Source organism: Ambystoma mexicanum, chromosome 4p, assembly GCF_040938575.1.
Source record: "Ambystoma mexicanum isolate Mex_15411 chromosome 4p, UKY_AmexF1_1, whole genome shotgun sequence".
Classification (NCBI taxonomy): domain Eukaryota; kingdom Metazoa; phylum Chordata; class Amphibia; order Caudata; family Ambystomatidae; genus Ambystoma; species Ambystoma mexicanum.
In genome coordinates this window covers 667,777,390-667,804,663 of record NC_090927.1, presented here as the reverse complement: position 1 = coordinate 667,804,663, position 27,274 = coordinate 667,777,390, and the positions used below count along the sequence as shown (strand labels likewise).

At 45.5% G+C, this 27,274-nt stretch overlaps 1 protein-coding gene across 1 annotated transcript in view; it reads left to right on the top strand.

Moving 5' to 3' along the window:
* Nucleotides 1-27,274, top strand: part of COL9A1 (collagen type IX alpha 1 chain) — a 334,451-nt gene that overhangs the window by 241,320 nt on the left and 65,857 nt on the right. The window contains exons 22-28 of the mRNA XM_069606207.1: nt 2,560-2,613; nt 4,957-5,010; nt 5,099-5,152; nt 5,752-5,805; nt 11,191-11,235; nt 12,644-12,697; nt 12,800-12,853. Of these exons, the coding sequence (XP_069462308.1) occupies nt 2,560-2,613; nt 4,957-5,010; nt 5,099-5,152; nt 5,752-5,805; nt 11,191-11,235; nt 12,644-12,697; nt 12,800-12,853 (369 nt within the window). The remainder of the gene's footprint in view (nt 1-2,559; nt 2,614-4,956; nt 5,011-5,098; nt 5,153-5,751; nt 5,806-11,190; nt 11,236-12,643; nt 12,698-12,799; nt 12,854-27,274) is intronic.

Genomic DNA, 27,274 nt, shown 5'->3' with positions numbered 1-27,274 from the left:
TTCTCTTTATTAGGACGTAGAAGCTATATTTGGGTAAATATAATTTCGTAGGATGAACCCTTAAGCCACTGAGGTCATACCTTCACTAGACATTCTGTTGGAACCATTCCTCTGTGTGATTTAAGGACAGCTATCTGTAGGGATCTACTGGTCATAATGTTATACGGTCAATATCATTCGCAGATTCGTTACATTGGCCACCAGCGACCACAGGGACCAGGCGAGGTGTAAAACAGACTCTATGGATACTTGCTTTGTGTTTCGAAATCACCCATCCTCAGCTCTGATAGGTAAATTATGTTACCTCTCGATTAGCCCCCGAAACAAACCTCAGCGAGTTAATTCCTGTCAAAGAGCTCATGGTAGCTTTCACCATGTTCTCAATGACTGGAGAGACCATTTCATTAGAAAGTATATTCCTGGTGTACCCTCCAATTTAAATATACTCACAGGTCAGTGATTTTACCTGCATTCCTTTAGGCCCATATAACAGGGGTCTACACTACTCCCATGATCCGGCCACATGATTATGCTACCGAGGGCTGTGGAGATGGGTATCCCAAAACATCTGGAGAGTCAAAGGTTGTAGCCATGGCACATAATGTGGTTTTCATGCCCACTCAGGAGTACGGACATGGCCGGTAACTGCCTGCCAGCCCGAGCTAAGGAAGGCCCGAGTTTCTCTAAGTTTTCCCTGGAAAAGACCTTGCTGACTTGTCATCCAATAAAAGATAACAATATTCCAAACACTTTCTACGGAGTTCATCTTTGCATCCTCTGCTTCTCAGGTCAAGCGTATGAAAAGGTGAACATGCGAAAATGATAGCCTCTGGGTTATTTTATACAGGATTAAGCTCAGAGTAAGCACAGTGTTAAGTAAGCATGGTGAATGCCATCATCAGAAAGCACAGTCTTCAGGGAATAACAAGGCAGCTGTGGGCTATTTAAATAGCACCTGGATCAAGGCCTTGTTTCCTGAATAAAAAACCTCAAATTCATTACAAGTGGTGATAGTTACATTTAGTTTTGTTTTGCTTCTGACTCTACCGTTTAACTGAGGGTCTGGCTATCCAATCAGTTACCTCTTTATTAGAACAAATAATAAAATCACCTTTATGTAGAGCGCTTAACGACAAATTCCTCCTTCTTCTAAGCGTGCTGATAATATCTGTAATGATTACTGATTTGTAATGCTACTCAGTTTGCTAAGCTTTGCATGACGAAGGGCTGAGATGGCTCTGAAGGGATGAGATGGCTCTGTGAAGGGTCATGCTTATGTACACCACAGCATTGGTAGAAGACAGTGCGTTCAGCTGCCGCTGGGCAACCTGGCTGAATGCATCCAAGATGTTGCTCCAAAACATTGCGTCATCATTCTCTCATGTGGACAGCCTTGTGATGTTGTGATGGAAATTGTGGCTTCAAGGTTCTCGCGCTACCTTCCAGAAGACAATATAGCTCGAGAAACATCTGACTTTGAAGTTCAAATGGTTGATGAGCCATCCATTGACAACCTTGCAGGTGAGGTACAGCTCAATACTTGCTTCTGGACAACTAGGACTCACCAGTCGTGGAGTTCGGGTTGGCCAAACACAGGGGCAAGCTGCCAATATACTTCTGATCTTGTGGGGCACAGGAACATGCAATAATATTGCTAGATTTCGCTTTGTACATTGGGGATCCTCTGTCATCCAAGTGCATTCAATATGCCTAATTTCTGAAAACACACTATGGAAAATTGGTGCTGCCTTCGGGCAGGCTTTTGTTAACAAATATTGCAACCTGAACCACAGAACCTAAAATAATCTGTGTCTTCATTGGATGAGTAGGAGCCAAAACGCTGACAGGAAATCTGACTTCTCCATCACAGTGGAAGGGCCAAGTCAGCTCAAACTCCAGGCCAACCGAAAGCCCATGAACCTCTTTAGTGACCTCTCTGAGAGTTGTAATACATGGCAGATAAAGCAAAGCTTCCTTTCCAGACTTTAGGCCCGGTGCTGGGTGAACATAGATGGATGGGTAAGTGATTGAGCAGTGGTAGAGGCCTGATCACACTTCCAAGCCTCCTCCAGAGGTATTTCCATTGCTCAGACCTCAGGTAGTTGCTGGAAAGATTTTGCTTTTTGGCCTGCAGCCCTGCCCTTTAGGCCACTTACTGAGAAAGTGGAATCTTCTAAAAAGGTGTCTTGCTGAAGAATGCAGGTAAGCCACGCCCCCCTGTACATCCCCAGGCAGAACCAATGGCACTTTACTTTTAAGGTCCATTGCTCTAATTTGATGCTTTCAAGAGCGCCTCATTAGTCAAGCTGATAGCTCTAACGCTGGAGCATCCTCAACACCATTGGACACACACATGTCTCCGAAGAGGGATGGTGGTGGTAAGTGGTAGTTTTACTGGCTTCTACGTCTTAGTATTACCAATATATGAACTTGCGCCCTAGATTCCGTGCTTGGATTGGGGAGAATAATGCCCTAATCCATTGCTCTGTCAGGTTTCTTTATCCTAACCTTTTTTTATATTGTTCATAATTCCACAAATGCGTTTTTTTTTGCTCGCAGGGTGATCAAGGACAGAGAGGACCCCTTGGGGAGGTTGGTCCGAAAGGTAACACGGTAAGTGCTGTAAGAATGTTAACCCCTTAAGTGCCAAGGACGAGTATGCTTGTCCTTTTTGCATAGACGTGCATAACAGACTTGTTAAATAAAGAGTACAATTGTAAATGCTGTTGATGCAATTAAACACGTATGTGGCAACAGCTCCCAGAACCGACATGTTCGGAAAGAGCTTGACACGTGTGTCAAGGTGTGTGGCATACAGACAGCACAAGCCATGCACTAATGCAATGAGAGGGGATTTGCTTTAAAGAATGACTGTGTTTTCTTTCCAGAAGTCTAAAAGTAACAACCTGATTTTGCCAAATGCTTTCATGTAAAAGTCTAGTCTCTTTTTGCGAATATGCCCCCATCCTTTCTGTTGCTGAATTGCAAGCTGCTGTGCAGTATGAATTGGTTAAATATTCACCACCAGGAGCAGACATTTTGTAGCCTGGGCCCTCAGCTCAGAATTAGGTAGGTTCTTATTTTGGGAGGTATGTGCCCACAGAAAACAAATAGAGCCTTTTCTGTGGAGAATGATGTCTCCAATTCGTAGGCGCAAGTTTTAGAAAACATCCAAACACCTACTTGTACTTGGAATAGGAATTGATAGCTGCTAGATACCAGGGCCGTTGAAGGGCCAGGAGGGCTGGGACAGGGTCAGTCAGTCACATGCTAGACAATGTTGAGGGAAGCTGAATTGAAAAATTGCTGAGCAAGGCCTACTTGTGCTCAAGTCTTTATGGACAGGGACAGTTCATATAATGCAAGCTCCCCTGCCTATTTTCTGTGCAAGGATTTGATGGTGGATTTCAGATGGTCAGACAGTGAGAGGATGTGAAATGCATGGGCTTTTTGAAAGCCTCAGGAGGAGTGAAGGAGGTCCAGAAGGAAACCACAGGAGCGAATGCTGAGGTCCAGAAGGAAACGCCGGAAGCGAATGTTGCTTTTGTTTTGAGTGTTTCTCTGTCTATTGGCTGGGTGGATGGTGAATTTTGTGAATGTCTAGTAGCTCCTAGGGGACAGGAGTTGTGGTCAAAGGGAATGGCAAAGGGGCTCATTTTCGCTATTTAAAGTAGCTGTGAGTGTGTGGGCCTGTAGTCCCAGGAGCATTCAGTCGAGAGGGTACAATGGTAGATGGAGGAGAGGAAGTCCGTCTCGGTCCTGGCAGAGTTGAGCATTCAGCAGGGGACTCCACATCAGACGCCAGAGGACCAGTGGATCCCGCGAGATCACAGGGAGAAGGGCAGGAGAAGAGGGCAACACAAAGTGAGCTTCCTGCTGAGCTGGGGGACGAACATGATGTGAAGCCTCCATTGCGCAGACAGAGCCGCAAATGCATACACATGCGTGTCCGTGCTCAAAGAGTCCATGTAGCTGGACCCACTCACTGGCACCACAGAAACCTCATATTGTTTAAGTAATACATCTTGTTCAGAGAAGAAAGACTCTAAAGAGACATACTACTTAGAAAGAGTAATGCTACTACCCATGGAAGCTACACTTATTTATGAAAGATATTTTGTATCTATAAACACATTGGATAATCATTTGTGCTCAAGACTACTTTTAAATTGTTTGGCAATATTCACAATAGTATGGACTTTGGCCATTTTGGAAAAAAGGGTACATGTTCCTAGAAGGAAAAGCTGAAAGGGTGGTGACAGAGGCGCTATGAAGAGAACGAGATCACTTCCCCTCTTTCCTCAGCTTTTCCTCTGATGAAGCAGACACTGGGCCGCATTATGCGTATGCCGGTATCACGGCAGTAATACCACCCGGATACCGACAACCGGTAATACTGTTATCAGCACTTGTCTACCAGTAAAACTGGAAGATTACAAGAGCCAGTATTCACGGTAAGCCCCCCCCATTTCCATGGGGGGATTTTGCTGCAATTACCGGCAACGGTATTACCGTGGTGGTAATACAAGTATTTTTTGGCCGGCAGTGGTCACATTTTCCTCCAGCTCTTGGCTGGGCATAAATATGCCACCTCTACCGGCAAAGTTGTAGTTAGCCAGTCTGGTAAAAGTGCAAGTAAACGTTATTACCATCACGTGTACCGTGCAGCGGCCGGATCTTAACAAGATCCCATGTCATTGTTTCATGACCCATTTTTCACTCCCTTTTTACTCTCGTTACCGACTGCAGTATCCTTTTCGAGAAGTGCCATAAGGTTTACACGCCCGGTACCAATGCCTCCAATTATCCCTAGTGTGGTGGGAATGTCCATCTAATTTGGATAACACAACCTTCACTGATGTATATTTGCATTCAATTGAATTCCACGTGACTTTCAACTTCCTCCAGAACCCAATGCTCGCTCTAATAACATAAGCCCTTCTCTCTCTCTATCAGGGAGCGCAAGGTCCTCGTGGAATAACCGGAATGCCGGGATCGAAAGGAGAAGGAGTACGTATGAGCATATGACAGACTTTGCTAGCGATCACTGTACCAAGGAGCTGCTGTTTCATTAACCCATCCTTGCGTCTCTTCTCAGGGTTTGCCTGGTGTTGACGGGCGCGATGGGATCCCTGGAATGCCCGGCTCCAAGGTGAGATATATTTCTGGTCGATCAAAGTTAGAACCTTTAACAGAGGGAACATAAATGTGCCGGGTGACTGCTCTTCCACCAACCTTGGCGCTCGCAGGCTCTTGCTTCGAGTTTTGATGAAGAAAGACATTTCTATCACAATGGGCAACATATACACCACAGCCCCTTTGACTAGTGATGAAGAGGCGGGTGCTGAGTCCCCGTGCGCCCCTTCCACTATTATTGCCTTCCTTGATCTAAGCTATATTACCTACTCGGTACCCAGGGATTTTGCTGCAGAATTTTCACCGCACACATTTTTCAGTGCAGAAGAATCGTTGCAATGAAATTCACTTCCAATCATTTTATGTAAAAATAGTCCAGATATTATGTTTGGAAATGGGATAATGGTTCATTTGGGGTCAGGTTGGGGGTTAATGGGGCTTCTGGTGTCTCTCTGCTCCATTTTCCTGCTCCATTGAATTAAAAAATTATAAACATTTAAAAATGAAAAGGTCTGCCCTGGAAAAAGGAATAGCAAAACAGATGTATTGATGACAAGGCCACCGTATGTAATATAATTACTTTAGATTCATTCATCTACATTCCATGTTTTTTAGGGCGAGGGCGGAAAGGTTGGTGCTCCAGGTGAATCCGGACTGCAGGGGTTGCCGGTATGTATCTTTCACCTTTGTGTATGTGTGTGTTAACCAGCGCTGGGGAACACTACAAATTCTCCAGAGTCACCACTACCCGAAATAATGATGACAATGTATTGCATCCGCCATATATAGTGTGTGTCGCTAAAGCTGATCATCCAATTGCTCGCCGCCTGTGGCCTGCTTCCGAGCACCAGCAGAACATATCAAAGGACGTCTTTTCTATACATCTACGGCTATAGGTCATTTGTGTGCTGTCTTTGGCGCTTAGGCTCTTCAGATTCTTCCACGACATAAACTTCCACCAGTCGCTGAGCTGAAAATATGCTCAACCTTTTGAGATCTGCAGCCAATTTATTACCAGGATGTTTCATGTTTTGCAGCTAAGTACAAGACTAGCACAATGCATAGCTTGAGTCCAGCTGTATCAGATACAGGGAACCTGTCACCACATCTGGCGCACATTACCACATGTTGCACCATTGGGTATGTGCACCTGCAACTGGGGGGCCCATGTGCCATCTAGCACCCAGTGCATCCTGAGGGTCAGTGCTTTAAGTGGGATTAGAAATCATTCAGGGGGGATCTCCCTAGGGGGTGTGGCTTAAGTAGGGGTACTTAGGCCATGCCGTCCCCTAGGATGAGCCCCCATTGCCTATGGTTGGGGGGTGCTGGTAATGGAAGTAAAGCTGGCAGCGCGCACTGGCATTATTACCTTTGATGCGCACAAGCCCTCCTTTTAAACCAAAGAAGGGGCTTGGCGCAACAAAGGTGTGACACCAGTGTGCCCGAGCTCACACACAGCAGGCAGCCCAGTCATCCACGGAGCCGGTGGTAGGCAATGCTTTAACCACCGGCTCCTTGAATGAAAGGCCACCCTGCTGCTGATGTCTCTGTACTCAGAAACAGGAGGAGGGCTGGACTGCCCAGCTCTCCTTTTGTTTTCGAGTTAATTCATCAAGCAGCATGAAGCCCTTGGCTTCATGCTGCTTGATGACTATTTATACGGAAACAAAAGGAGAGCTGGGCAGTCCATCCCTCCTCCTGTTTCTGAGCACAGAGACATAACTGCAGGCAGCCTGTGTAACTGCAGAACTTTGGCTGCAGAGGCTGCCTGACAGATGTGTCGGTGTGGCTGGGGCTAGCTCAGGAGCCCTTTTTGGGACTGTCGGGGCTCAGTCCTGGCTAGCCCTGGCCCACTTAAAGCCCTTCTGAGAATGCAATGTTCTCACCTGCACCTGTCAATGGTGCAATCTGACTGACCACCTGCTTTTGAGGGAGACCGAGACGTTCACTCCAAGGTGGGTGTTGGGACCTCTTGTGCAAAGCCAGGAAGAATGACTTTAATGACACTGCCCCTCTCTGTGCCATGGTAGAGTTAGTCATAATGGGGTACTGGGATGTTAGTTGGTGACTGTACTCCTTGCATGGAGCCAGTAGCTGGGACCTTCTCCTAAAGGCCCAAATGAGGGAAGGCTAGAGCAAATTATTCACCACAGCCTGAGCAGCAACAATTCTGCACACCTCTGGTGCACGCTCTGTAATGTAATCATGTGCTAATCTAAGCAACATTCCCCAGCACTTACAAACCTCTGGATATTAAGCACGTTATAAATAACCTATCATATCATATCATTTGCATGGGTTACACCATTATGCAAATGACAGAAAGCCCTTCATGCAATGCTCTAGTAGATTAACTCTGCCAGTGCATTCAGTAATTACAATGACCTTCAGCCCCCTTCTGTACCTAAGCACTAAACCCCGATGGGCGGGGGCATTACCTGGCCAGGTAATGTCCCGGGCCAGTTAGAAGCCAGACCGAAGCAAGGCCTTTAACGTTAGCCTGGAGCATTATCTGCCCTTGTAATGACTCCGCCCAGAAGGGTTTTTTGTTATTATTATCCTGGCACGGTGTACTGGGATACAAATAGTATTTTTTTCAAGTTGTGAAATAGTGTGTTTGTCATTTGTCAAAACTACAAAACAAGAAGTCCCTTCTCCCTTTCAATGGCAGTCATTGCTTGATGGTGCTTCTGCAATGCAGTGTTGTTACCAACATGTTTCCCAATGTCCAATTAAAACATTTTAAGCCTCCTAACCTTTGGTCTTGCTTAAAATGTGATTACTACTTAAAGAACCATTAGTTCCGTATCTCTTATTTCATCATCTACATTTACTAATTTAGCAAGTATTCTTCCCACTCTCACTCTAACTTTCACAACTAGGAAAACCTTTACTGCTCATTGACATTTACTACTCCTCCACCATTTCACTGCTGTGATCTTTACTCATGCTCCTGTGTTCACTCGTTTGCCAACTTTTGTGTAATGACAACTTGCATGTGCATTCCTTCTTTGACTTGTGCCAACTGTGAGAAACCCGAGGGTGTTCTCACGGATAGACGCAGAGGATCTTTTGTTCAGGTGGGCAGGGCACGGCCATCGCCTTTGGAACTGACCCTGTGGGTGGACCAGTGCAGGAGGATCACCTGGACAAGGGGTCCTTGGGAACTGCAGGAGGAATGCCCCCGGGAGAGATGCTGTAGTCCCCCCTTTCTGACACACCCCTACCCGACACCCCCTCAGTCTACATGGGATATGTTAAACCAAGTCCCATCCTACCCCTGTACTTTTCCCTAAAAGAAAGAAGGCGAGAGCCTCATGGGAAACCAGAACTCATGTACCAACAACCATACATCTACCTTCCCCGATCTGACAATACACTACCCAATCTTCCCATAATTACCAGAAAACAATATGACTTCCCAACGCCTTCTTTTTTATACAAACACTGAGATGAAGAAGAGAGGGACTGAGAGGATGAAGATCACTGAGAAGAAACACACTCAGACATAGAGGAAATACTTCCTTTTTAACAACAGACTGTCCTCTTAACAAGGACAGGCAAGGTCAGGCCTCCCTCTACAACCACTCACACCTGATTCTGGTTGACTCTCCCAGGGAGTGTAAAAGGTGGAGCATACAGGCACACTCTGAGCAAGCTAGGGATGCCAGATGGTGCACGGAAGCCAGAGAGAGAGAATTCTAGCTGGAGAGACCCTGGAAGGCCTGGAGAAAGAAGGACTGCCGCCTGATTGCTGGACCTGTGAGTACAGGGGAGGCTGCAGTCAGGGGCAGCTGGGGTTACCTGGCAGTGCCCACAACAGAGCTCCTCCCCTGGGCAAACAGGAAAGCCCAGACCTTTGAGGGGCAGGTGGTGAGACCCTGACCTCAACAGATATTCCCTTGAACTCCTGCAGCTCCTAAAACCACCAGAGTACCAAAAAGGGGAGAAAAATCAGAGTGAAGTCCAGAGCCATTTTGGGGAGAAAAGCTGAGCTAGGTGGAACGCGAGAAGCAGCAGAACTTCCGTAGTGAAGCCTAACCTCCTGGAGCAGAGCGACAGATAGAGGGACGAGAACCAAGAATAAAGAAACCCAGGATATCCCTGCAGGAGGTTTTTGCCTCCAAAGAGCCTTAAGAGATGCGTGGAGAAGGCCAAATCTCAGACACGAAGACTGCATTGTGTTTCAAAGGCGGCCGCGACTCTCGAGGGTGAACAACGAGGCGAGGCCAAGCCTGTGGAATTAACCGTGATTCGTGAATTAAAACGACAAAGACAAGATAGGAATGCACACAGCCGGTGAGTTGTCAAGCGAGATGATACACTGGTGTGTGTTAGGGAAGGATTGAAGTGGCAACATTGTATCTTACAATTGAAGGCTGCACGCGTTTGGATGGAACGCGAAGAAAGGCAGACCTGTGGTGAACTATAAATTATGATAACTTTGAAGCCAGTGATACAGAGTAGTTGAGTGGACTGGCGAAAGGAAGTAGCCCACTCGAAAGTCTCCACGAAAAGTGAAATGTTTTTGTTATAAAGCAATGAAGTGAATGAACTTTAAAAAGCGTGATGATCAGGATTGACCCCGGCAAAAGGGGAAGTGGAAAGTGAATAATTAACTCTTGTGCTTATGATATTGAACTACACAGACCAAGAAACACTAAGGAAAATAATACAAGAGTGCGAGCTCAGTGGAAAGTCAGAGTGTTCCTACAGAGGTCTATAGTAAAAGCCTGGCACATTCGAAAGTCTTCGACATCAGGAAAAGGTCTGAGCCTGACTGAGGGAGACTGGAAGTGTGATAAGTTAGGGGAAGGGAACCCCTAGGGAATGTGAGTTAAGCTTGGGGAAGGGAACCCCTACAATTGCTGTGATTTAAGGGTCCGAGGCCGACAGAGGGAGACCTACGTGAACTTTTTGTTAAAACTTTGAGAGGTCCGAGCCGATCGATGGAGACCTGCGTGAACTTTTGTTGAACTGTGAACTCTTTCGTTGAACTGTGAAATAACGTTTGGAACGCGAGAAAGTGACTTTAATTTGGAAGGCGAAGCAGGCCTCGATCCACATCTTTGATCTGCTTTGTTTTGAGAACCTGAGCCAGAGTGTCATCCTGTATACGAGGACCGCCTTACTCTGTGCTGTCCAATGTGGGGAGGAGAGATGACTCAGCCACTTTGATTCTTTATATTATAACACTGATATTCATTTTACATGCACATATTCCCCACATATATTTGTTACATTAGAGCAAGGACTGGTAGTAGTTTTTTTTAGCAAAGGCCATTTTGTTTTGACAGACTCCACTAGGGCTGTGTTATTTATTATTTGATGGTCAAGCGTGCCCTCATCCTAGATGTCGGGCAAGATAGGCATTATTCCAACCCCTTTTCGAGAGCAATAAAGGTTTTCCAAATGTATCTTTTGTGACTGTCTTGCTTTTGATACCATGGGTTCCTCACACAACGTACCGTTATTCCACCTTTCATTTAAATGCAAACTTGTATTCGTTTATCAATTTTTACCCCAATGTAAATGTTCCCCCCTCACCAACCTTCAGTCATATGCGGCTAGTCATTACTATATGGCTGTTTACTTCACTACCGGCTTTAACGTCGGGTCATTACGAGTTTGATGGTATCCTGGTGGTAATACCGCCAGGATACTGGCAACCGGTAATAACGTTACTGGCACCTGACATGCCGATAATACTGGCATGTTAAGAGGTCAGGCTTCAGCGGTAGCGGTAAATCCCCATTCCATTGAGTCCCTAAGGACTCCATGGTGGGAGAGGTTGCTGGTATTACCAGCAACGGTATTACCGTGCGGGTAATGCAGATGTATTTCCCAGTAGGGGTTGGATTTAAATCCTCCATCCCTACCGGCAAACTTTTAATGCCCCCCAATGTCATTAAGTATTTGCCTGATAGTTTTAGTCTGCTGTGCCATTGTTTTGTTTTTCACTTGACAAAATCATTACAGTATTGTAGCTATCTCCCACTGCCCACAATTGCATGTAATCTCCTTGACTGATGGATGCTTTCTTTCTATTCTTAGGGAATTCCTGGAAGTCCAGGAGCTAAGGGTGCATCTGGTGAGAAGGTAATTATTGTCCCAAAATTAGCACTAAGCCTCTCATTAGCTGCTAATTGTCGATCCTGGTGCCAGGCCCCTGACCTGTGTGATCTGTGCAAGTAAGAAAGCACAGGGACCTGGGGAGCTGTGAAGTCAACTCATTGGTTCTCTTAAAACCAATGTTTGGATCATTTCAGATGGTCTTTTGGTCTTAATTCAAGTGGTAAATTATCTTATAGTTTGTCATGGTGGAGTGGACTTGCATGGGTTGTTACCATTTTGGACTTTCTAGGCCACTTATTAGAAAAGCATAACTTTATTTTAATGGGCAACTATGACTGATATATAGTGTATCCCAAAGAAACCTATGCTGTATTAGATGAATTAGATTCAAGAATTAGATGCTTGTTTACAGCACTATTTCAATAGACTGCTGTTCTCAAAGATAATTCTCTGTCTGTATGGAAAGTGTTGGTTAAGCCCCAAAATACTTTTACCTGACAGGAAGGTGTATTCCTGAGGAAAACACAGTTAACCAATTAGAATTCAGACATGTTGTGACATTGAGGGCATGGTGTTATATTAGATGTTTGCCCACACATGTACGGATGAACATGCCAATATTCTGTACACCACTTGCAGCTTGTCCAGATGTTCACTGTTACAAATCGACACATGTTTGTACACTCTTTGACTGAAAGACAGTCTTGGCTTAATCACAAACAAATAATGGCCAGCCTGCTTTGGCCAGCCTGCTTTTGTGACAGTATTCTAATCTTGCCACTGAGGACCAACTGTGGCCAGCAGATTGCCATAGTGTGTCTTAAAAGTGCAATTAACTCTTCATGTTATGAAAGTGACTTCTAAAGTGCAAGGACATCCTGTCACTCTTTGCTTCATAGTGTTGCACATCTTTATTTAGTGCAGAATTATGTCATAGTTTATCTAGCATGTGGAAGTACCTGTCCTTTTTTTGGTTGATGCAATTAAAAAAGACGACTCTATGCTCGTACGTCGGTCAAAGAGCGACACCTTCTGCGCTCAGCATTAAGTATTTTATATCATGGTCTACAGGGAATTTCAAACATTAACTGAAGTGTGTTTTCTCCAGTGGTCATAGAGCAGCACACAGACACATACATACATACACACACCCAGGACTTCACATTGATGGAAAGAAATGCCTGTTGCTGGATTGTTCAGCCCGCAGAGTTGTTTGCATGCACGGTGTATCCATTTTACACTTGTGCAAGATGGATCTTGTTTGTGATGCACAGTGCACAGGGACGTAGGTGGACCCGCTGCTAGTGGGTACATCTATAACACAGCTATTGAAGTCACAAGCCTAATGGGAATAGCATGAGTGTGAATGGGGCGGGTGTGTAGTACTCTCATCATGACCGTTGGACTCACTCTGCCATTCTTTTCTTCACAGGGGGATTCAGGTGGCCCTGGTGTCGCTGGCTTGATGGGAAATTCTGGGAAGCCTGTAAGCTATATTTATTTTTACTATCTGAAGTTGTGTTTTTTGTTTTGTTTTTACTCACGTCCAACCACGAGTAACTCTTGGTGTGTCTTCCCTTAATCCCAGGGTGAGCGAGGCCCACAGGGAGAAGTAGGACCCATTGGACCCTTTGGACCGACGGTGAGTGCAATGGATTTTTGACATGGCTCCACTCTCTCTCTCTCTGTGGCTCTTTTACAGTAGGTATGTACGTGTCCCACGTTGGGCCGCCGACAGGCTAGTAGGAACCACGTAGAAAGAAAGGCTCAGCCTCATGTGGTCTCTGACCCATCACTGCCTCTAGCAGAAGGGAGGACGTGGGTGTGATCTGGCGATGGGGTAAAGAGGGAGCTTTCACATGTGTGTGCTGTACTTGAGAATCTGCAATGCTAACCATGACACTTTGCCTCTTGAATGTTAGTATGAGGTGTGTGTGTTTCGCAGCTGCAGTTGCAAAGCAGTGCGCAAGGCATTCATCCGAGATTTAGCGTGCGTTCCTTTGAACTTTAACAGTGTAAAGGCACTGAGTTTACATCTAGGACAATTACACAACAATTGGGTCAACTGTTCCCCCTTACTTGTACTCGAAAAATAAGTGATGTATGCAGTAATGGTTTCTTTTTAAATGTGAGTTGTATGCATTTGCAAATTTTAGCAGAAGCGTACAGTCAAGTACAAGCAACACCTAGTCGGGAGTTGCAGTGTCTCCACCCTTCCACTGAATGCCATGGAAGTGGCGTTAAGGTTACTCATTCTTCCTAAAGTTTAGGCATGCCAAGAGAAATTTGAGAACAACGAAAGAAAGTATGTGAACACCATTAAGGGGAGCCAGTCTGTTGGAACATTTTCATTGTGCACAGAATATTTTTCAAATGTTCGTTATGCTTTGTGATGTTATGTGACATTTGTAAAGCTCTTACCTGCCATTGGTATCCTCTGGAAGAGCTGTGGATTGTCAGGGAATCCGGTAGACCATGGGCTGAACGTTACATGATAAACTGTGCGTCATACTGATTCGATGTCCCTCAGACATCCCCCTCGCTAACCCTCTCACCACTCCTCTCTCTTGGACTGACCACCTCTGGACTCCTCTCACCTGAATCCTCTTGGCCCTCAGCAAAGCCTACCCCAGCACTGACACCTTCATTCTCGGTCATTCGGCCCAAGAAGCAAGTGTCAGTGGATGCCTTTGCCTCTACATTCTCTGCTCCTCCTACTCATGCGTCTAACTCGCACCCTGACACAGCACTCTCCAACCTGCATCTTTCCATATCCAACACTCTGGACATTCTTGCCCCTGTCATGAGAATCTGTCTGAAGCCTACCACCAAGTGCAACTCTTGGTACGATTCCAACCTCGCGGCCATGAAATGCAAGTGCAGGGTAGCCTGCTCCAAAGGCAAAATAGCCTATCTGTCCTCTCCAAGAAGAGGGCCCAGATCCAAGCCCACGTCTCTGGGGCCTCTAACAACATAGCCAAACTCTTTAAAATCTAGAAGGAGCTGGCCAATCCTACTGCAGTGTCCACCTTTCCTTTTCCCTCCCAGACCCTCTGTACAGCTGTGGCCTCTCATTTCACCACTAAAATTCAGGACATCCTGTCCTCACTTTTCTCTTCCTCTCCCCCTACCTCTCTCAGGCCCCCTTTGGCCGCCTCTCCCCCTCATCTTTCTTTTTCCTCCTTTGCTCTGAAAACACCTGACACCTGACGATTTCTCTAGACAAGTCTGATCTGTGAAAGTGTCATTCAAACAGGTACTCCCCTGCTCCTCCCCTGCTCCTCCAGAACCATCAAGGACCACATTTCCTGCCTCGCCGGATCTTTTCTCTCTCTCCTCAAGCTCTCCCTTGTGCACCCCTTGTGCACCCCTCCTACAAAAGCCTTCTGCTGATCCTACATGGCTGGCAAACTATTGCCTGATTTCTATCACTCCTTTCCTGGGCAAACCCCTGGAAAAGCTGGCCATCTCCCAGTTTAACCACCACACTGAATCTGTTGGCTGCCTCCATGACCACCAGACTGGCTTCAGAGCATCCAGAGGCACAGAAACTGTTCACCTGAACCCCCATGAAGATCTGCTCTCTAACCTCGACTCCAGCTCTCCCTCTGTTTCCATCCTCCATGACCTTTCCTTTGCTTTCGACATGGTCAATCACGCCACCCTGATCAACTGACTCTGTGTGAACTTGGGCATCACGGATCAGGCCCTGGCGTGGCTGACCTTCTTCCTCCTGGACTGTCCCGCCCAGGTCCAACTTGGGTCCTTTCTCCCCACCACCTCTCTCTCCACATGTGGTGTCCCCCAAGGCTCTATCCTCTCACCCTGGCTCTTCAATGTCTTTCTGGCCCCTTTGGCTCACCTAATATCCACCATCTCTTCTAACTTTCAGTGTTACGCAGATGACACTCAGCTCTCTTTCAGGCTTTCCTCAGCCTCCTCTGCCCTCGCTCATTCCTGACTGTCTATCCGCAATTCAGGATTGGTGCGCCTCCAATGATCTTTGCCTTAATGCCAGTAAGACTGAGATCCTACTCATTGGGACACCTTCTTCCTCTTTCCCCCTCTCACTCTGGACACCCTCCTTGTGCCCTTGGGCTCCTTGGGTCCTCTACCCATGCCTTCCTCTGAGGCAAAAAACCTTGGCGTCATCATAAACCCAACTCTCTCCTTCTCCCCTCACATCACAGATCTTGCCAAAAAGGCCCACTTCCAGCTGCACCTCCTCAGAGGTAGTATACCTTTTCTCACTTTCCCGCAGAAGCTCCCTGTCTTCAGAGCCCTGGTTCTCTACAGGCTGGACTACGGCAACATGTGCCTACCCCTACTCTTCGCCCCCTTCAACTAATCAAGAACAGGGCTGCAAGACCTATCCTTGACCTCAAGCCCAGGGACCATATCTCTCGAGCCTGAAATCCCTCGACTGACTCCCAGTGGCTGCAAGGATGAAGTTCAAGACCATCTGCTTTATCCACAATGCTTTTTGGTGCCGGGGCCTGCACTACATCCAACTCTCTCTTCCAAAATACCTTCCTTCTAGAGCCCTTCGCTTCGCTACTTCCAAATCTCTGAGGGTCAGATGCTTCTCCAGGCAGAGAGTGGTGGTTAGATCTCTCTCCTCGGCAGGTGCTTCCCTCTAGAAAGACCTCCCTGCCCCAGTCAGACTTGAGCCGGACCACTTGAAGTTCCAGAACAGCTCAAGACCCTCCTTTTCTTCTTGGCCTTCCCTCTCTCGCTCCCTTGATAACTTACCTGTCTGCTGCATTGACTGGTTGATTGAATCCCTCACTGGGTACCAGGCTCCTCCATGATCAGTCTTCCTTTGCGCTGCCTCCTGGCCTACTGTGCACTTAGGGGCAGTAGGTGTAACCCCTACAGCCACTCTACCTCCTTGCACCTACTCAGATTCGTGCCGCACTGGCTGCACTTACTCAGCGCCATGCTGCCCTCTTCGCACTTCCCACTTTCCTCTCCCTTGCAGTCCCCCCTCTCCTTACCCTTGCCCTTCTATTGTCGCACTTGCACAATCCAAATGACACAAGGCCTAGTAGGATCGTTTGTCCTGTTCTCCTTTCGGCTTCCGTCCCTTGTCTTGTGGTGCCTAGAAACGCCTGTGTACAGGTGCATTATAAATATCATATCATATCATAAACCCATGACACGATCCATTCTGGACAAACTTGTGTCCCATCATCTGATACAACTAGTATCAGGCCCCACGCATTCTCCACCCACCGCCTGCATCTGCAATAATGTACTACTCTACCTCATTTCGAACATTACATCTGCCACTAGAATGCAGCTGAGTCCCATGAACAAATTAGGTCCAGCTGGTCACATAATCAGTCTCCTTGATCGTATACTCTCCAGACAGCCTATTACCGCACCCATCCACTAGCCAGATCTTTATAGTTTGCTAGCAGGGACTTAGCAGCCCCTACCTACCTTTTCACAGGCTAAAATGTAGATATGCATTCCAAAATCCTGTACTAATTTCTCAGACCTCGGACTTCAGTCTTTCAAGGGTGTTCACTCACAGTGCCACAGCGCGCTTTGATGCCATACCAATGGAATTAGGTGATACTCAAATGCCAAATAGCATAGCATAACATAACAACATATTGCAGGAACCTTGTATGTACAGGGCACATAACTAATGATGGTGGATAAGGGTGGATAATCTTATTTAGCGGGACAGTCTGCGGACTAGCTACATCACTGCAGACTCCAAGACAGCCTTTCTTTTCCAGTAAAATGACAGTCCTGGATCTGTCCCATTCTTTCCCAATGCTGTAAAGCAGTTCCAAGGTTCCCAAGATGGTAGACTCTAATGCCATGCATTTACCATACGTTTGGTAAAGAAGAGTCTCTTTGTCAAATGTAAACCTTCTTTTGTTAAGCCTTGCTTCTCGAGACCATGTTCTAAAACCACATTGTTGCTGGAAAATGGTGACTTGCATGTGTTCAAGCCAATCATTCCACTGGGATATCCAGCTAGTCAAAGCAAATATTCATTTCCGTATCGTGTTGCAATTTCTTGTTTCTGGATTATTGTCCATATCCAAAAGTAGTTGTGATGACATAGACTCCAAATGTTCTAGAGAGAAAAAGATATCTAACATATATTGAGTAAATGGGTGATAAAAATAATTGTAAGTTTGCCATTTCTGGATCCAAATCTGGTTCTTAAGCACAAAAGGACACAGCATTGAGGAACCAGAGCACTGACATGTATATTGAACCTTTGAAGAATGGGCACCACAGAGATTTGTCAGATAACACGAAGAAAGAGAATCATTTAGGTCGGTGTCCAGTTAAAGGATCGAACACAAAAGGTTTGAATGCAAAAGGTGAGAGTCAATAGGATCAAAAACAAAAGGTTCGATTTTTTTTTGAAATTATATATTTTTTTTGGGTTTCCGGCCCCCCCAAATAAAATCATGTAAAAAAAGAAAAAAAAAAAAAAAAGAAAAATGTCAAACCTTTTGTTTTCGGTCCTTTTGATTCAACCCTTTTGTCATTCAATCCTTTTGATTCGATACTTTGACCTATAACCATTTAGGTCCATACGTAGCAACCATTCCAGTTCTGGTGAGTATTCAACAATTTGAACAGTGCTACAAGGCGAGCAACTAACGAGGGGGAATTGTCTGGCCATCTGGGAACAATTTTGATAGAGGGAGTAGAATGGAGTCTTTAAGTTAGGAAATCTGACTTAAGCAGACGTCAACTCAGGTGGTTGGGGATGTTGCTACTATATGCAGCGTAGTAAAGGTCAGATGAGGAGATGGGGGATTGAGTTAGATCAGTCAATCTCAGGCTTCTGGATAACTGATATATCCTGGATAGTCATCCTGGAGGGTGACCGCACAGGCATTTATTGACCAGACAGAGTGTCTTTATGTGGGCCACTTTCCTGATTGGAAACTGTTTGGTTAGAATTTTATATGTATTCTAAATCTCCCTCACCTGTGAGACCCCTAGCACTTTTTGCTGGACTTGTACAGAGGTGTTTCTGTGGGGTGGGGGCTCAGGGGGCTATAGCTCCATGTCTTTTGGTTGTAGCCCCAGATAGAAGCCCAGGGACTACAACCAAAAGGCTAGCCAGCCCCGAAACCCACCAGTCCCAACATTAGCTTAGCCCCTGATCTTTTCCAGACCTAGCAACACCATCTGCTTGTGGATTATTTTTCTATGTTCCTGAGTAAGTGGGAACCCTTTCCCCCGCTCACCCTTTCTTTCCCTCTTTCCATGGAAGTCATTTTTGTGACTCTCCATACTTTATTTTGGCTACTGCATTTTATTATTGCAGCACACAGCACTTTCTGTGCAGTGTTGCTGGGGGGAATCCATTGTTATATTCTGTTAGCTTCCTTGTGTGAACTAATGTTCCCAAGGGTAGAATGATGCTTTGCATCCTTTCTACAATCCCCAGGGTGAGATCAGCACACCCCACCTTATGTGGAGTGCTCAGGGTTACATAGTATCCCCTTCCTCGCGGGTCCTTTAGCATTTCTGTTACAATCCTTTACTTGCCTTGCAGAACACATGTCCTCAAGGGTAGAGAGAGGTATGCGTATCCTCTCTACATTTTACATTGTGAGATCAGCACACCCTACCTTATGTGGAGTGCTGAGGGTTACATAGTATCCCCTTCCTCACTGCTCCTGTAACATTTCTGTTACAGTGACAAACACACCTTTATGACTGGTGTCAGTGAATGTGTTCTACTGAATCTTGTGCGATTTCTACTTGCAGGCTGTCAACCCAACCGTGATAATGCACAGGAGGGTCCTCATTCATCTGGCCTGTACTCACAGTTGAAGTTTCTGTATTGCCCAATGTATAGTTGCCCAAGGTATAGTTATAATAATAATAATTGTTCATTTATAATGCCCTTAATACCAACCAGTGGTTTCTAAGCGTGGGATCGGGATTCGAACCTCTGTTGCACTGCGTTGTCTTGCTTCCAAGACAAACGCTTTGCCCCAGAGCTATCCCTTTGGGTGGACTTTTGAAAAATTGTCCTAACAGGAAGCAGTGGAGGACCTTCAGTTATATGACGCATTAGGCGAATATGACAAGAACCGCATTGTCCTTGAATTCTTTATAGTTATGAGACGGGCCTTTCCAATAGCCCATTCTACATGCTGCTAACCGTGACCACTGAAAGGACAAGTGTGATGGGAGAGCTGACAAAGGGGCAGCATCCATGTAAGCTGACCAAGAAGATTGAATCCATCCTTGATGACTGAATGTAGGTGGTTTGCAAAAGGGAGGTTGCCATAAACATCATTCTCGACTGCAAACAAATGTTCACTAAATGATAGCCGGAAGGCGTAGCGATACAAATAATAAAACAACTGCAAATAAAATATTACATTGTAGACTGAATAACACAACATTAGCCAGCCTTAATGCCACTTTCCCTTTATGTGTTTATCCTTCTAAGGAAAGGTTGTTTCTATTGTCCAACATTTTCTCATTTTTTGGCTTAGGTCTGATCAGATTTCAGAATAGACCATGCAGTACATATTTAAAACTGCATGCACCACTTTCAGTTCACGTGAACATAATGCATCTTTCCTCTCAGGGCATCCATTCATCTTGATTGTGCATGTCAGGATTTTCTTCAACTCAATAAGTCTTGTTGTCCAGTCGCTCGCAAGACAGAGGGCTAATTCATCAAGGCACTGTGCCTTGGCAGGGCCATCACCCTGCCTCATTGGAGACAAATAGGTATTCGGCTAAGGCATGAAGTACTGAACAGATCTGTCAGGCATGCATCGCGGGCCGTGCGGACATGGCAAAACAGCCATTCCTCAAGCCAGCAGCAGGAAGGGCCTTGTTTACAGAGCAAGCTATATCAGGGGTCTGTTCTAGACGTACTATTATGTAATATGGTAAGAGAATAACTACGGCGTTGCACAACAACAGTGGTCTATCTAATGACCTACCTGCCTATCTATCTATCTTTGGGTCTATCTGTCTACCTACATAGCTACCTATCTGTCGGTCTGTCTTTGAGTCTGCCCTAATATATAATGCCAGCGCGGGGGGTGGGTGGGGAGTGGGCTCCATGGTGTCTTCTAGGTATTCCTCTATGGGAACCAGTAGAAAGCGAACTTGCCCAACATCTCTGCAAAGTGTTCTCTTCTGCCCAAGTTGCCAATGCTGTTTTAACCCTGGCACTGGCAGATCTCTCTATATGAAAGTCATTATACCATAAGTACTCGAGGTTCAGTGCCCGAACCCCATGTTTATAATGTAAGGGAACATTGAAAAGGAAATGCTTTTATGTCACAATAATACGACCAATATTCTAACTTCACAAAAACCCAGCACCATCAAGTAACGGAGATTTGTCTTGAGCGCTGTAAATCTCCAAGGAAGAGGCGACCACCCAAGCGTTTTGAGAAAGTATGGGTCTCACTGCTTCTGCTGTTTAAGATCTGGTAATTGTCCTACGCTCCAAAATGGTCTCTACGGGGGACAGGAGATTTGGAGTGTTTGGATCTAAACTTTGGAATTAACTCCCATTGGAAATCAGAGCCTGTCAGTCTCTGGGGCAGTTTAGAAAGATGCTGAAAACCCATTCGTTTAGACAGGTAGCCCTAACATGGATTCCATACGAGGTTCAGTTCCCGTTAGCATTTTGTGGTAGTTGTCATCTGCACCTGTATACAGTTGAGTCTGTTTGGAGCGCTATATAATAAATAAAATCAAAATCAAATCTGGTCACTATTATTGATATGGTATTGCCATGGTCAGTCTTGGTGTAGACATACACATAGCTATTTAAAGATGTTCACATTGTCAACGCTTTCGTCTTCTAACGCACATCATGTGATTTATTTCAATGGCAAGCCATGAAGTGTGTCTTTTATACATTTATCCTAACACTCTTTTTCGAATACAGACCTCATAAAATTGTCGAGCTGATTTTGTAGGGCCATCGGGGTCTTCAAGCGATTCCCCCATTTAGCCATGGTGCAGCCATACTTCGTGCTGTTCTTTCTGTGGCCAGTTCACTTATGAAAAGGCAGGAGAGCAAAGGGGCCATTAACTAGCCCTGTCTCACCCCTCTTCTGCAGGAAAAGCGTGCAACGTTTCTTCTATCAGTGGCAAAATGGTCCCTATTAAAAAATGCAATTGCATTCGATAGCGGTGGTGGCTGGTTAGTCTGGTCCATATTTGTGATCGTGGTGCACAATCAAGCCAAGAGCGAGGATATGCAGGGCTTCCTTCCTAAGTCCTACACATTTCTGGATCACCAGATAGAGTCTGAATCCTGGTCTAGTAGGCTTACACGCTTCTTGAAGCGGCTTGTAAATGTACATTGTAATACATTGGAGTCAGTGGCCAAAGACTCCAAACAATTTAAAAGTTGTTCCCTCAAAGGAATCAATTGGATACACTGACAGGTCATTGGCTGTATTTTCTGGATCTCCCTTTATAAAAACTGTGTCCGCCGTGGCCCACCATCCAATATGGCGGGATCTATTTACTCACATTCAGAACTTTGAAGAAATTCATATTCCGGGTTCTATCTATCTATCTATCTATCTATCTATCTATCTATCTATCTATCTATCTATCTATCTATCTATCTATCTATCTATCTATCTATCTATCTATCCTGTCTGTCTGTCTGTCTGTCTGTCTGTCTGTCTGTCTCTGCCTGTATATCTACCCACTATTGGTCTGTCTCTCTTTTACTTTTTCTGTGTACCAACCATTCTATGCACCTGGTTCTCGGTGTGTTCATCTCTTTATTTATGCATACATGGGTGCAATAGTTATATGGTGCTTATACATACACTGCAAGATTTACTCAGCCAAGGACCTTCTGAATAGTGTGCTTCTCAGCGTGTTCATGTTTCCACCACCTGCCTGTACTCTCCGGGTGCTCTGTGGGTTACTCGTGTAGCCAGCTGGGAGTGTAAGAGGCCTATTAGCTACAAGTGACAGTTGAGACTGTAAACAAACTGAGCACAAACTGTGGTTAATGACTGGCTAGCAACCAATCCCAAAACTCAAAATGGCAATAACTACCAGTATTCTTTTCTTTCTATTGGCTTTATTACCCTAATTCTCTCAGCAATTCTCATCTCTTATTTTTTAAAACATAGCTCCACCCAAAACCAGACATGAATAGAAATACTAACAAACAAAATGGACCCCCAGATAGCTCATTACCAAACAAAAAGGAAACGTCTTGATGCCCCCTTAGGGGCATCCTGAAACAGCACCTGCGATCTTCTTGTTTGGATCGCTGAGTTTGCAATGACGAGCCCTTGACTGCTTCACCTAGTCTTGTAGCTGGAGTGGGAAGAATGATGCTGATCGTTGGGCCAATCTGCCTGGGGAGATACGGAGACCACCTCATTCTGAAGACTAAAATGAACACCAAATGGATATGATTGATGATACTCGGGTATCTTGTATGTACTTCCTCAATGATCAGCTTAATTTCCTTCCTCCTCCTTAACAGTGTGGCTTGTGCCAAATCCTGATAAACCTATACGGATCTGTCCAAATTATACATTCTGGATAATTTCCTGGACGCCGTAGGCAACTGACCTCTGGTGCAGTAATTGTTAAACTTCACTACCACATCTCTCTGCTGCTGCTGGTGGTCCAAAGTCTGCCAATGCGATGTCCTCTGTCGATATCCATGCTTGTTCCTGGGTTATGATGCAGGACACCACAGGCCTCATTAGGAGTACAGCAGTATTTCATCCAGAAATACTGCCATACTCACTTGTCACTGACACCACTATTTTTGTGGTAAATTTGCTTAGCTACAAGTGACGGGATGGCAGTGCCTTGCCCATTTATGGATCCCATTGGATGCCATTGCTTATTTGGAACATTTATCATAAGGGCGACCAGCAAGGTCAGTTTCAAAGTCATGAGCATCACCTGGGCCTTAATGTCTACAATTTCTTGTTCACTTCCAGTCACCCTTTCATCCATGTGAGCTGTGCTCTTCATATTTTCAGTAATTGCTACTGATAAGTCCATTTGCAGAGTGCTAATCTTCTGTTTCTTCACCCCACTGATACCTATTCAGGCCCTTGAAAGCGCTATCCAGAAGTTCCTTTGTCATGGTCATACCTTGCTGAGATGTGACTTACCTCTGAATATCTCCACTCCAATGATGGATCATTGACCTGCCAAAAAGGCTTGCATACATGGATCCATTAGGAGTTTGCAAGCATTCTGGTTTTTAGTATGTTTGGGACTCAAATGCCTCCTTATAGACAACAGGACTGCCAAATGTGCAGGCAACTGCTGCACCTCATGAGTAAATCCATCCCCACCTCTTCTCACTGGACACCCCCAAATTCTTAGGGAGAGTAGCTTCTAAGTGCTATATTCGGGGTTGGCCCTCCTCAACATTTCTCTGCTGGTCCAGGGATGCTACTTATATTTCCTATCGCTGAAGATATAAAGTCGCCAAACTAGAACATCCTCTGCTCATAGCATGTTCTTTTAATGGTCCTTAGTAGAGGCTGACTCTCTTGTCTATTATAATGGGCTGTGGGTCCCTCATGTATGCCAGCTCACAGGTAGGGATGTGTGCTTAAGTATCAGTGTAACTCAAATGCCCGGCTGGTTATGGAATTTAACTCCTTGTTTGATTCTCCTGCATGGCTCAGTCATGCGTAGGCGTGTTGCCTCCTTGCAGAGCTCGGCTTCACCTTCAAATCCGCCACGCTGCAGGCCCACATTCCCCTTCCCACAAGATGCCTCCTGAATCTTTTGTATGTGAGGCCCCAGCCTGGCATGACCTCAGCATGGCATAACCTCACTGAGCCCACCAGTCCACTTCCCCAGGGTCCAACGAGGCACTCCACTATGACAGAGCCCCTCTACTCTTACGTTCCATTTCACCAGCAGAGTGTTCCAGCGAGAATCACGCTCGGCCCTCAAAAAGAGTTGGCTGCCACACAAAGCAATGGGCCCTACACCTTACAGAAGCCCCCACAGAAATCAGATCACCCAGGGAGTGCCACAGTAAATTAAATGGCCACCTTCATGGCCAACGTATTGGATGAACTACACACCCCAGCCCGGAAATTCATTTCCCCATGAAAGAGCAATCGGTACACCTCCAAAAACCCAGGGTTGATCCCCAAGGTGGAGAGAGGCCAATTCTTTGAGGAACGGGGCAAGGGGTGGCCCAAGGATCACAACATTTGGCAGGCTGGAGGCGTGTCGAGTAATGGGCAGATCCTCCTCTCACTCTGCCATTTTGCCATGCCCCCCTCTCATGTTGTTTTTAATAACTCTCTGAATTTGCCTCATTACAAGTAGACCAAACTCTCCTCCTTTGGCTCTGACAGCTCTCAGTCACCTTGCTGTGTGATCATAACTCTGGGTGGGCAACTATCCAACACAATAATGAACGCTTCACTGATCATTAACGCTCACCTAATCATGTCATTGTATGTGCCCTAATTTGTATGGACGGTAATTCAAGGCTGTACGATGCTGTCTTTGTTCTTCGAAAGAGGTGTTGTCATACAGCGGAATTTCGAACCTGTTGCCACACCGCAAAACAGAGGGGAGGATAACTTTCTGTGGCGACCGAACAGCCATGTACTCGAGCTGTCATTACCGTGCCCTCACCCAAAGTACATCCCAGGGATGAAACCTCATTGGGCCTGCCAAGCAGATTCAGTATACTACATAGAATCACCTTTATTGTAAGGTGCTTCCCACTGTCTCTCTGCCATGTCTGTCTGCATGTTTGGAATATTCCTCTGCAGAGGCACTTCACCTCCTGACCTGCCCCGCTAAGTTAACCATTCAATGGAACTAAATCTTTAAACATAACTAAAACTTATAAACTATGAAGTTGGAAGGGGGTCCCATATTTAAACTCCAGTTCTATGAATCTCTGTACATAACAAAATGCGATTTTGATAGAAGCAGCACCTGTCAGGTTTAACAAATTACCTTTTTAGTTGATTTAGTTTTGCTGAGACCGGTTCAGTAGAACAATGCCGTGAATCTATATTCCTTCCTTCAAATCAATGTTGACAGTGTGTTAATTGAAAGTCCTTGGAGTGAAGCAAACTTGTGCCCCGGAGACTTTGAACTTTTCAGGCTGTTTCTGTTGTTGGTTTCAGCAATGACGGGTTCCTGACCCTAAATGGTTCGAAATCTGGTAATTGGCAAAAACCTGCCTGCATTTCTGGGAACAGCAAGTTCCGCGCGGTGATTAGGGCCCAGCAGCCCATGCACACCAGCAACGAGAGCTTGATTTACTTGCCAGGCACATCATCTTTAGGAAACAGATTTGCATGTTATGCGGAGCGCATAATCATAGTGTAGTGGTCTACAAATTGAGATGATCAAGCAGGAAGAAAATTGAATCTTGCGAGGTGTGAGGTTTTCTGTGTCCCCGGTTGCATATCACAGAAGGGAACTGTTAACTGAGAATATGTGCACTGCCTACATCTCAAAGCTGAATAGAAAGAAAGATCTGAAGTGAGCGGAAGAAACCTGTTTGCAGAGGGAATTCCACCAAAAATCACCCCACCAACTAAAAAACTGTGGTCTTATTGGTTTGTGTTGTGTATGGCTTGCACGGGCAAGTAGGAATGCTGTGATGTCATGTGGAATGTTGGAATTTATGCGTGAAGGTTCTAACCTGGTCAGCTGGTTAGCCCTCTGCCTTGGTGATGGGCCGCCAGTGTTATTGTCCTATATCTAATTTATATGTAACCTATAAATCTACTTGTAATGGTACATAAGAAACATGTAATAAACCTTACAAGTGTCCCTAAGAAGGATGGAAGCTACATCATTTCAGTTTGCAGCATTCACTCTGTAAGAGCACGATAGTGTGCCTCATTACAAGTTTGGCGGTATTCTAGCAGAATATCTACTGAAATACCACCAAATGGGATTACTGTTACTGCCACTTGGTCCTGCAGATTTGCCGTGGGATTACAAGTGGTGGTAGGGTGGTGTAAACCCCCATTCTTGCAGTCAACAGGACTCTAATGGGATTTCCACAGTATTACCGGTGGTAATTCTGCCACAGTAATTCCACAGATTTTTGGCAGTAGGCAGGACATTTTACTTCCAATTTATAGTTGGAGGTTTACCTACCTCCCTACCGTCAAGCTCATAGTTTGACGGTGTGGTAATGCAGCAGTAATGAAATTACCGCCACATTACAGCCATTTTCTCCTGCATCACTGACCTCATTATAAGGCCCATTGTACTGTAAATAAATTAAAGATCACCAGCTTCAAAACGAAGGTTCTGATTTCTTCCCACTCGTAGAAAAATAAAGACTCTCTCTGGTTAAACTCGAGGTGGCGCAAGACCATCATTATCTCAGTATGGGACTTAGTATTGGCCTCCTACGGAAAGCCCATTGAAAGGCCCTAAAAGATGGAGTCGACGTAAATGATGCTACATTGCATAAGATCTTTCAGGATCATAATGAGCAAAGCCATCTTTAAAGAGTGCCTACAAAATCAAAACACTGCCTTCAATACTGGAATGAGAACGAATATAAAGCAAAGAAGAATTTACCAATCTAGCCCTATACACCTTGAACCAGGGAGAGAGAGAGAGAGAGAGAGGAAGGAAGAAAGGAAGGAAGGAAGGAAGGAAGGAAGGAAGGAAGGAAGGAAGGAAGGAAGGAAGGAAGGAAGGAAGGAAGGAAGGAAGGAAGGAAGGAAGGAAGGAAGGGAGGGAGGGAGGGAGGGAGGGAGGGAGGGAGGGAGGAAGGAAGGAAGGAAGGAAGGAAGGAAGGAAGGAAGGAAGGAAGGAAGGAAGGAAGGAAGGAAGGAAGGAAGGAAGGAAGGAAGGAAGGAAGGAAGGAAGGAAGGAAGGAAGGAAGGAAGGAAGGAAGGAAGGAAGGAAGTCAGTCTGTGCTAGCAAGCATGCATGCACCCACAGGTCTCAGATATAATCTAGGAGGACTGGGGGCGTAGAGGGTTATCTCATTTTGGCTCAAGAACACTATATATCGCTGGAATGGTTGCAATTTCTCTGGATGTGTTAATTCCCCATTTAAAGGTCACTTTTTATC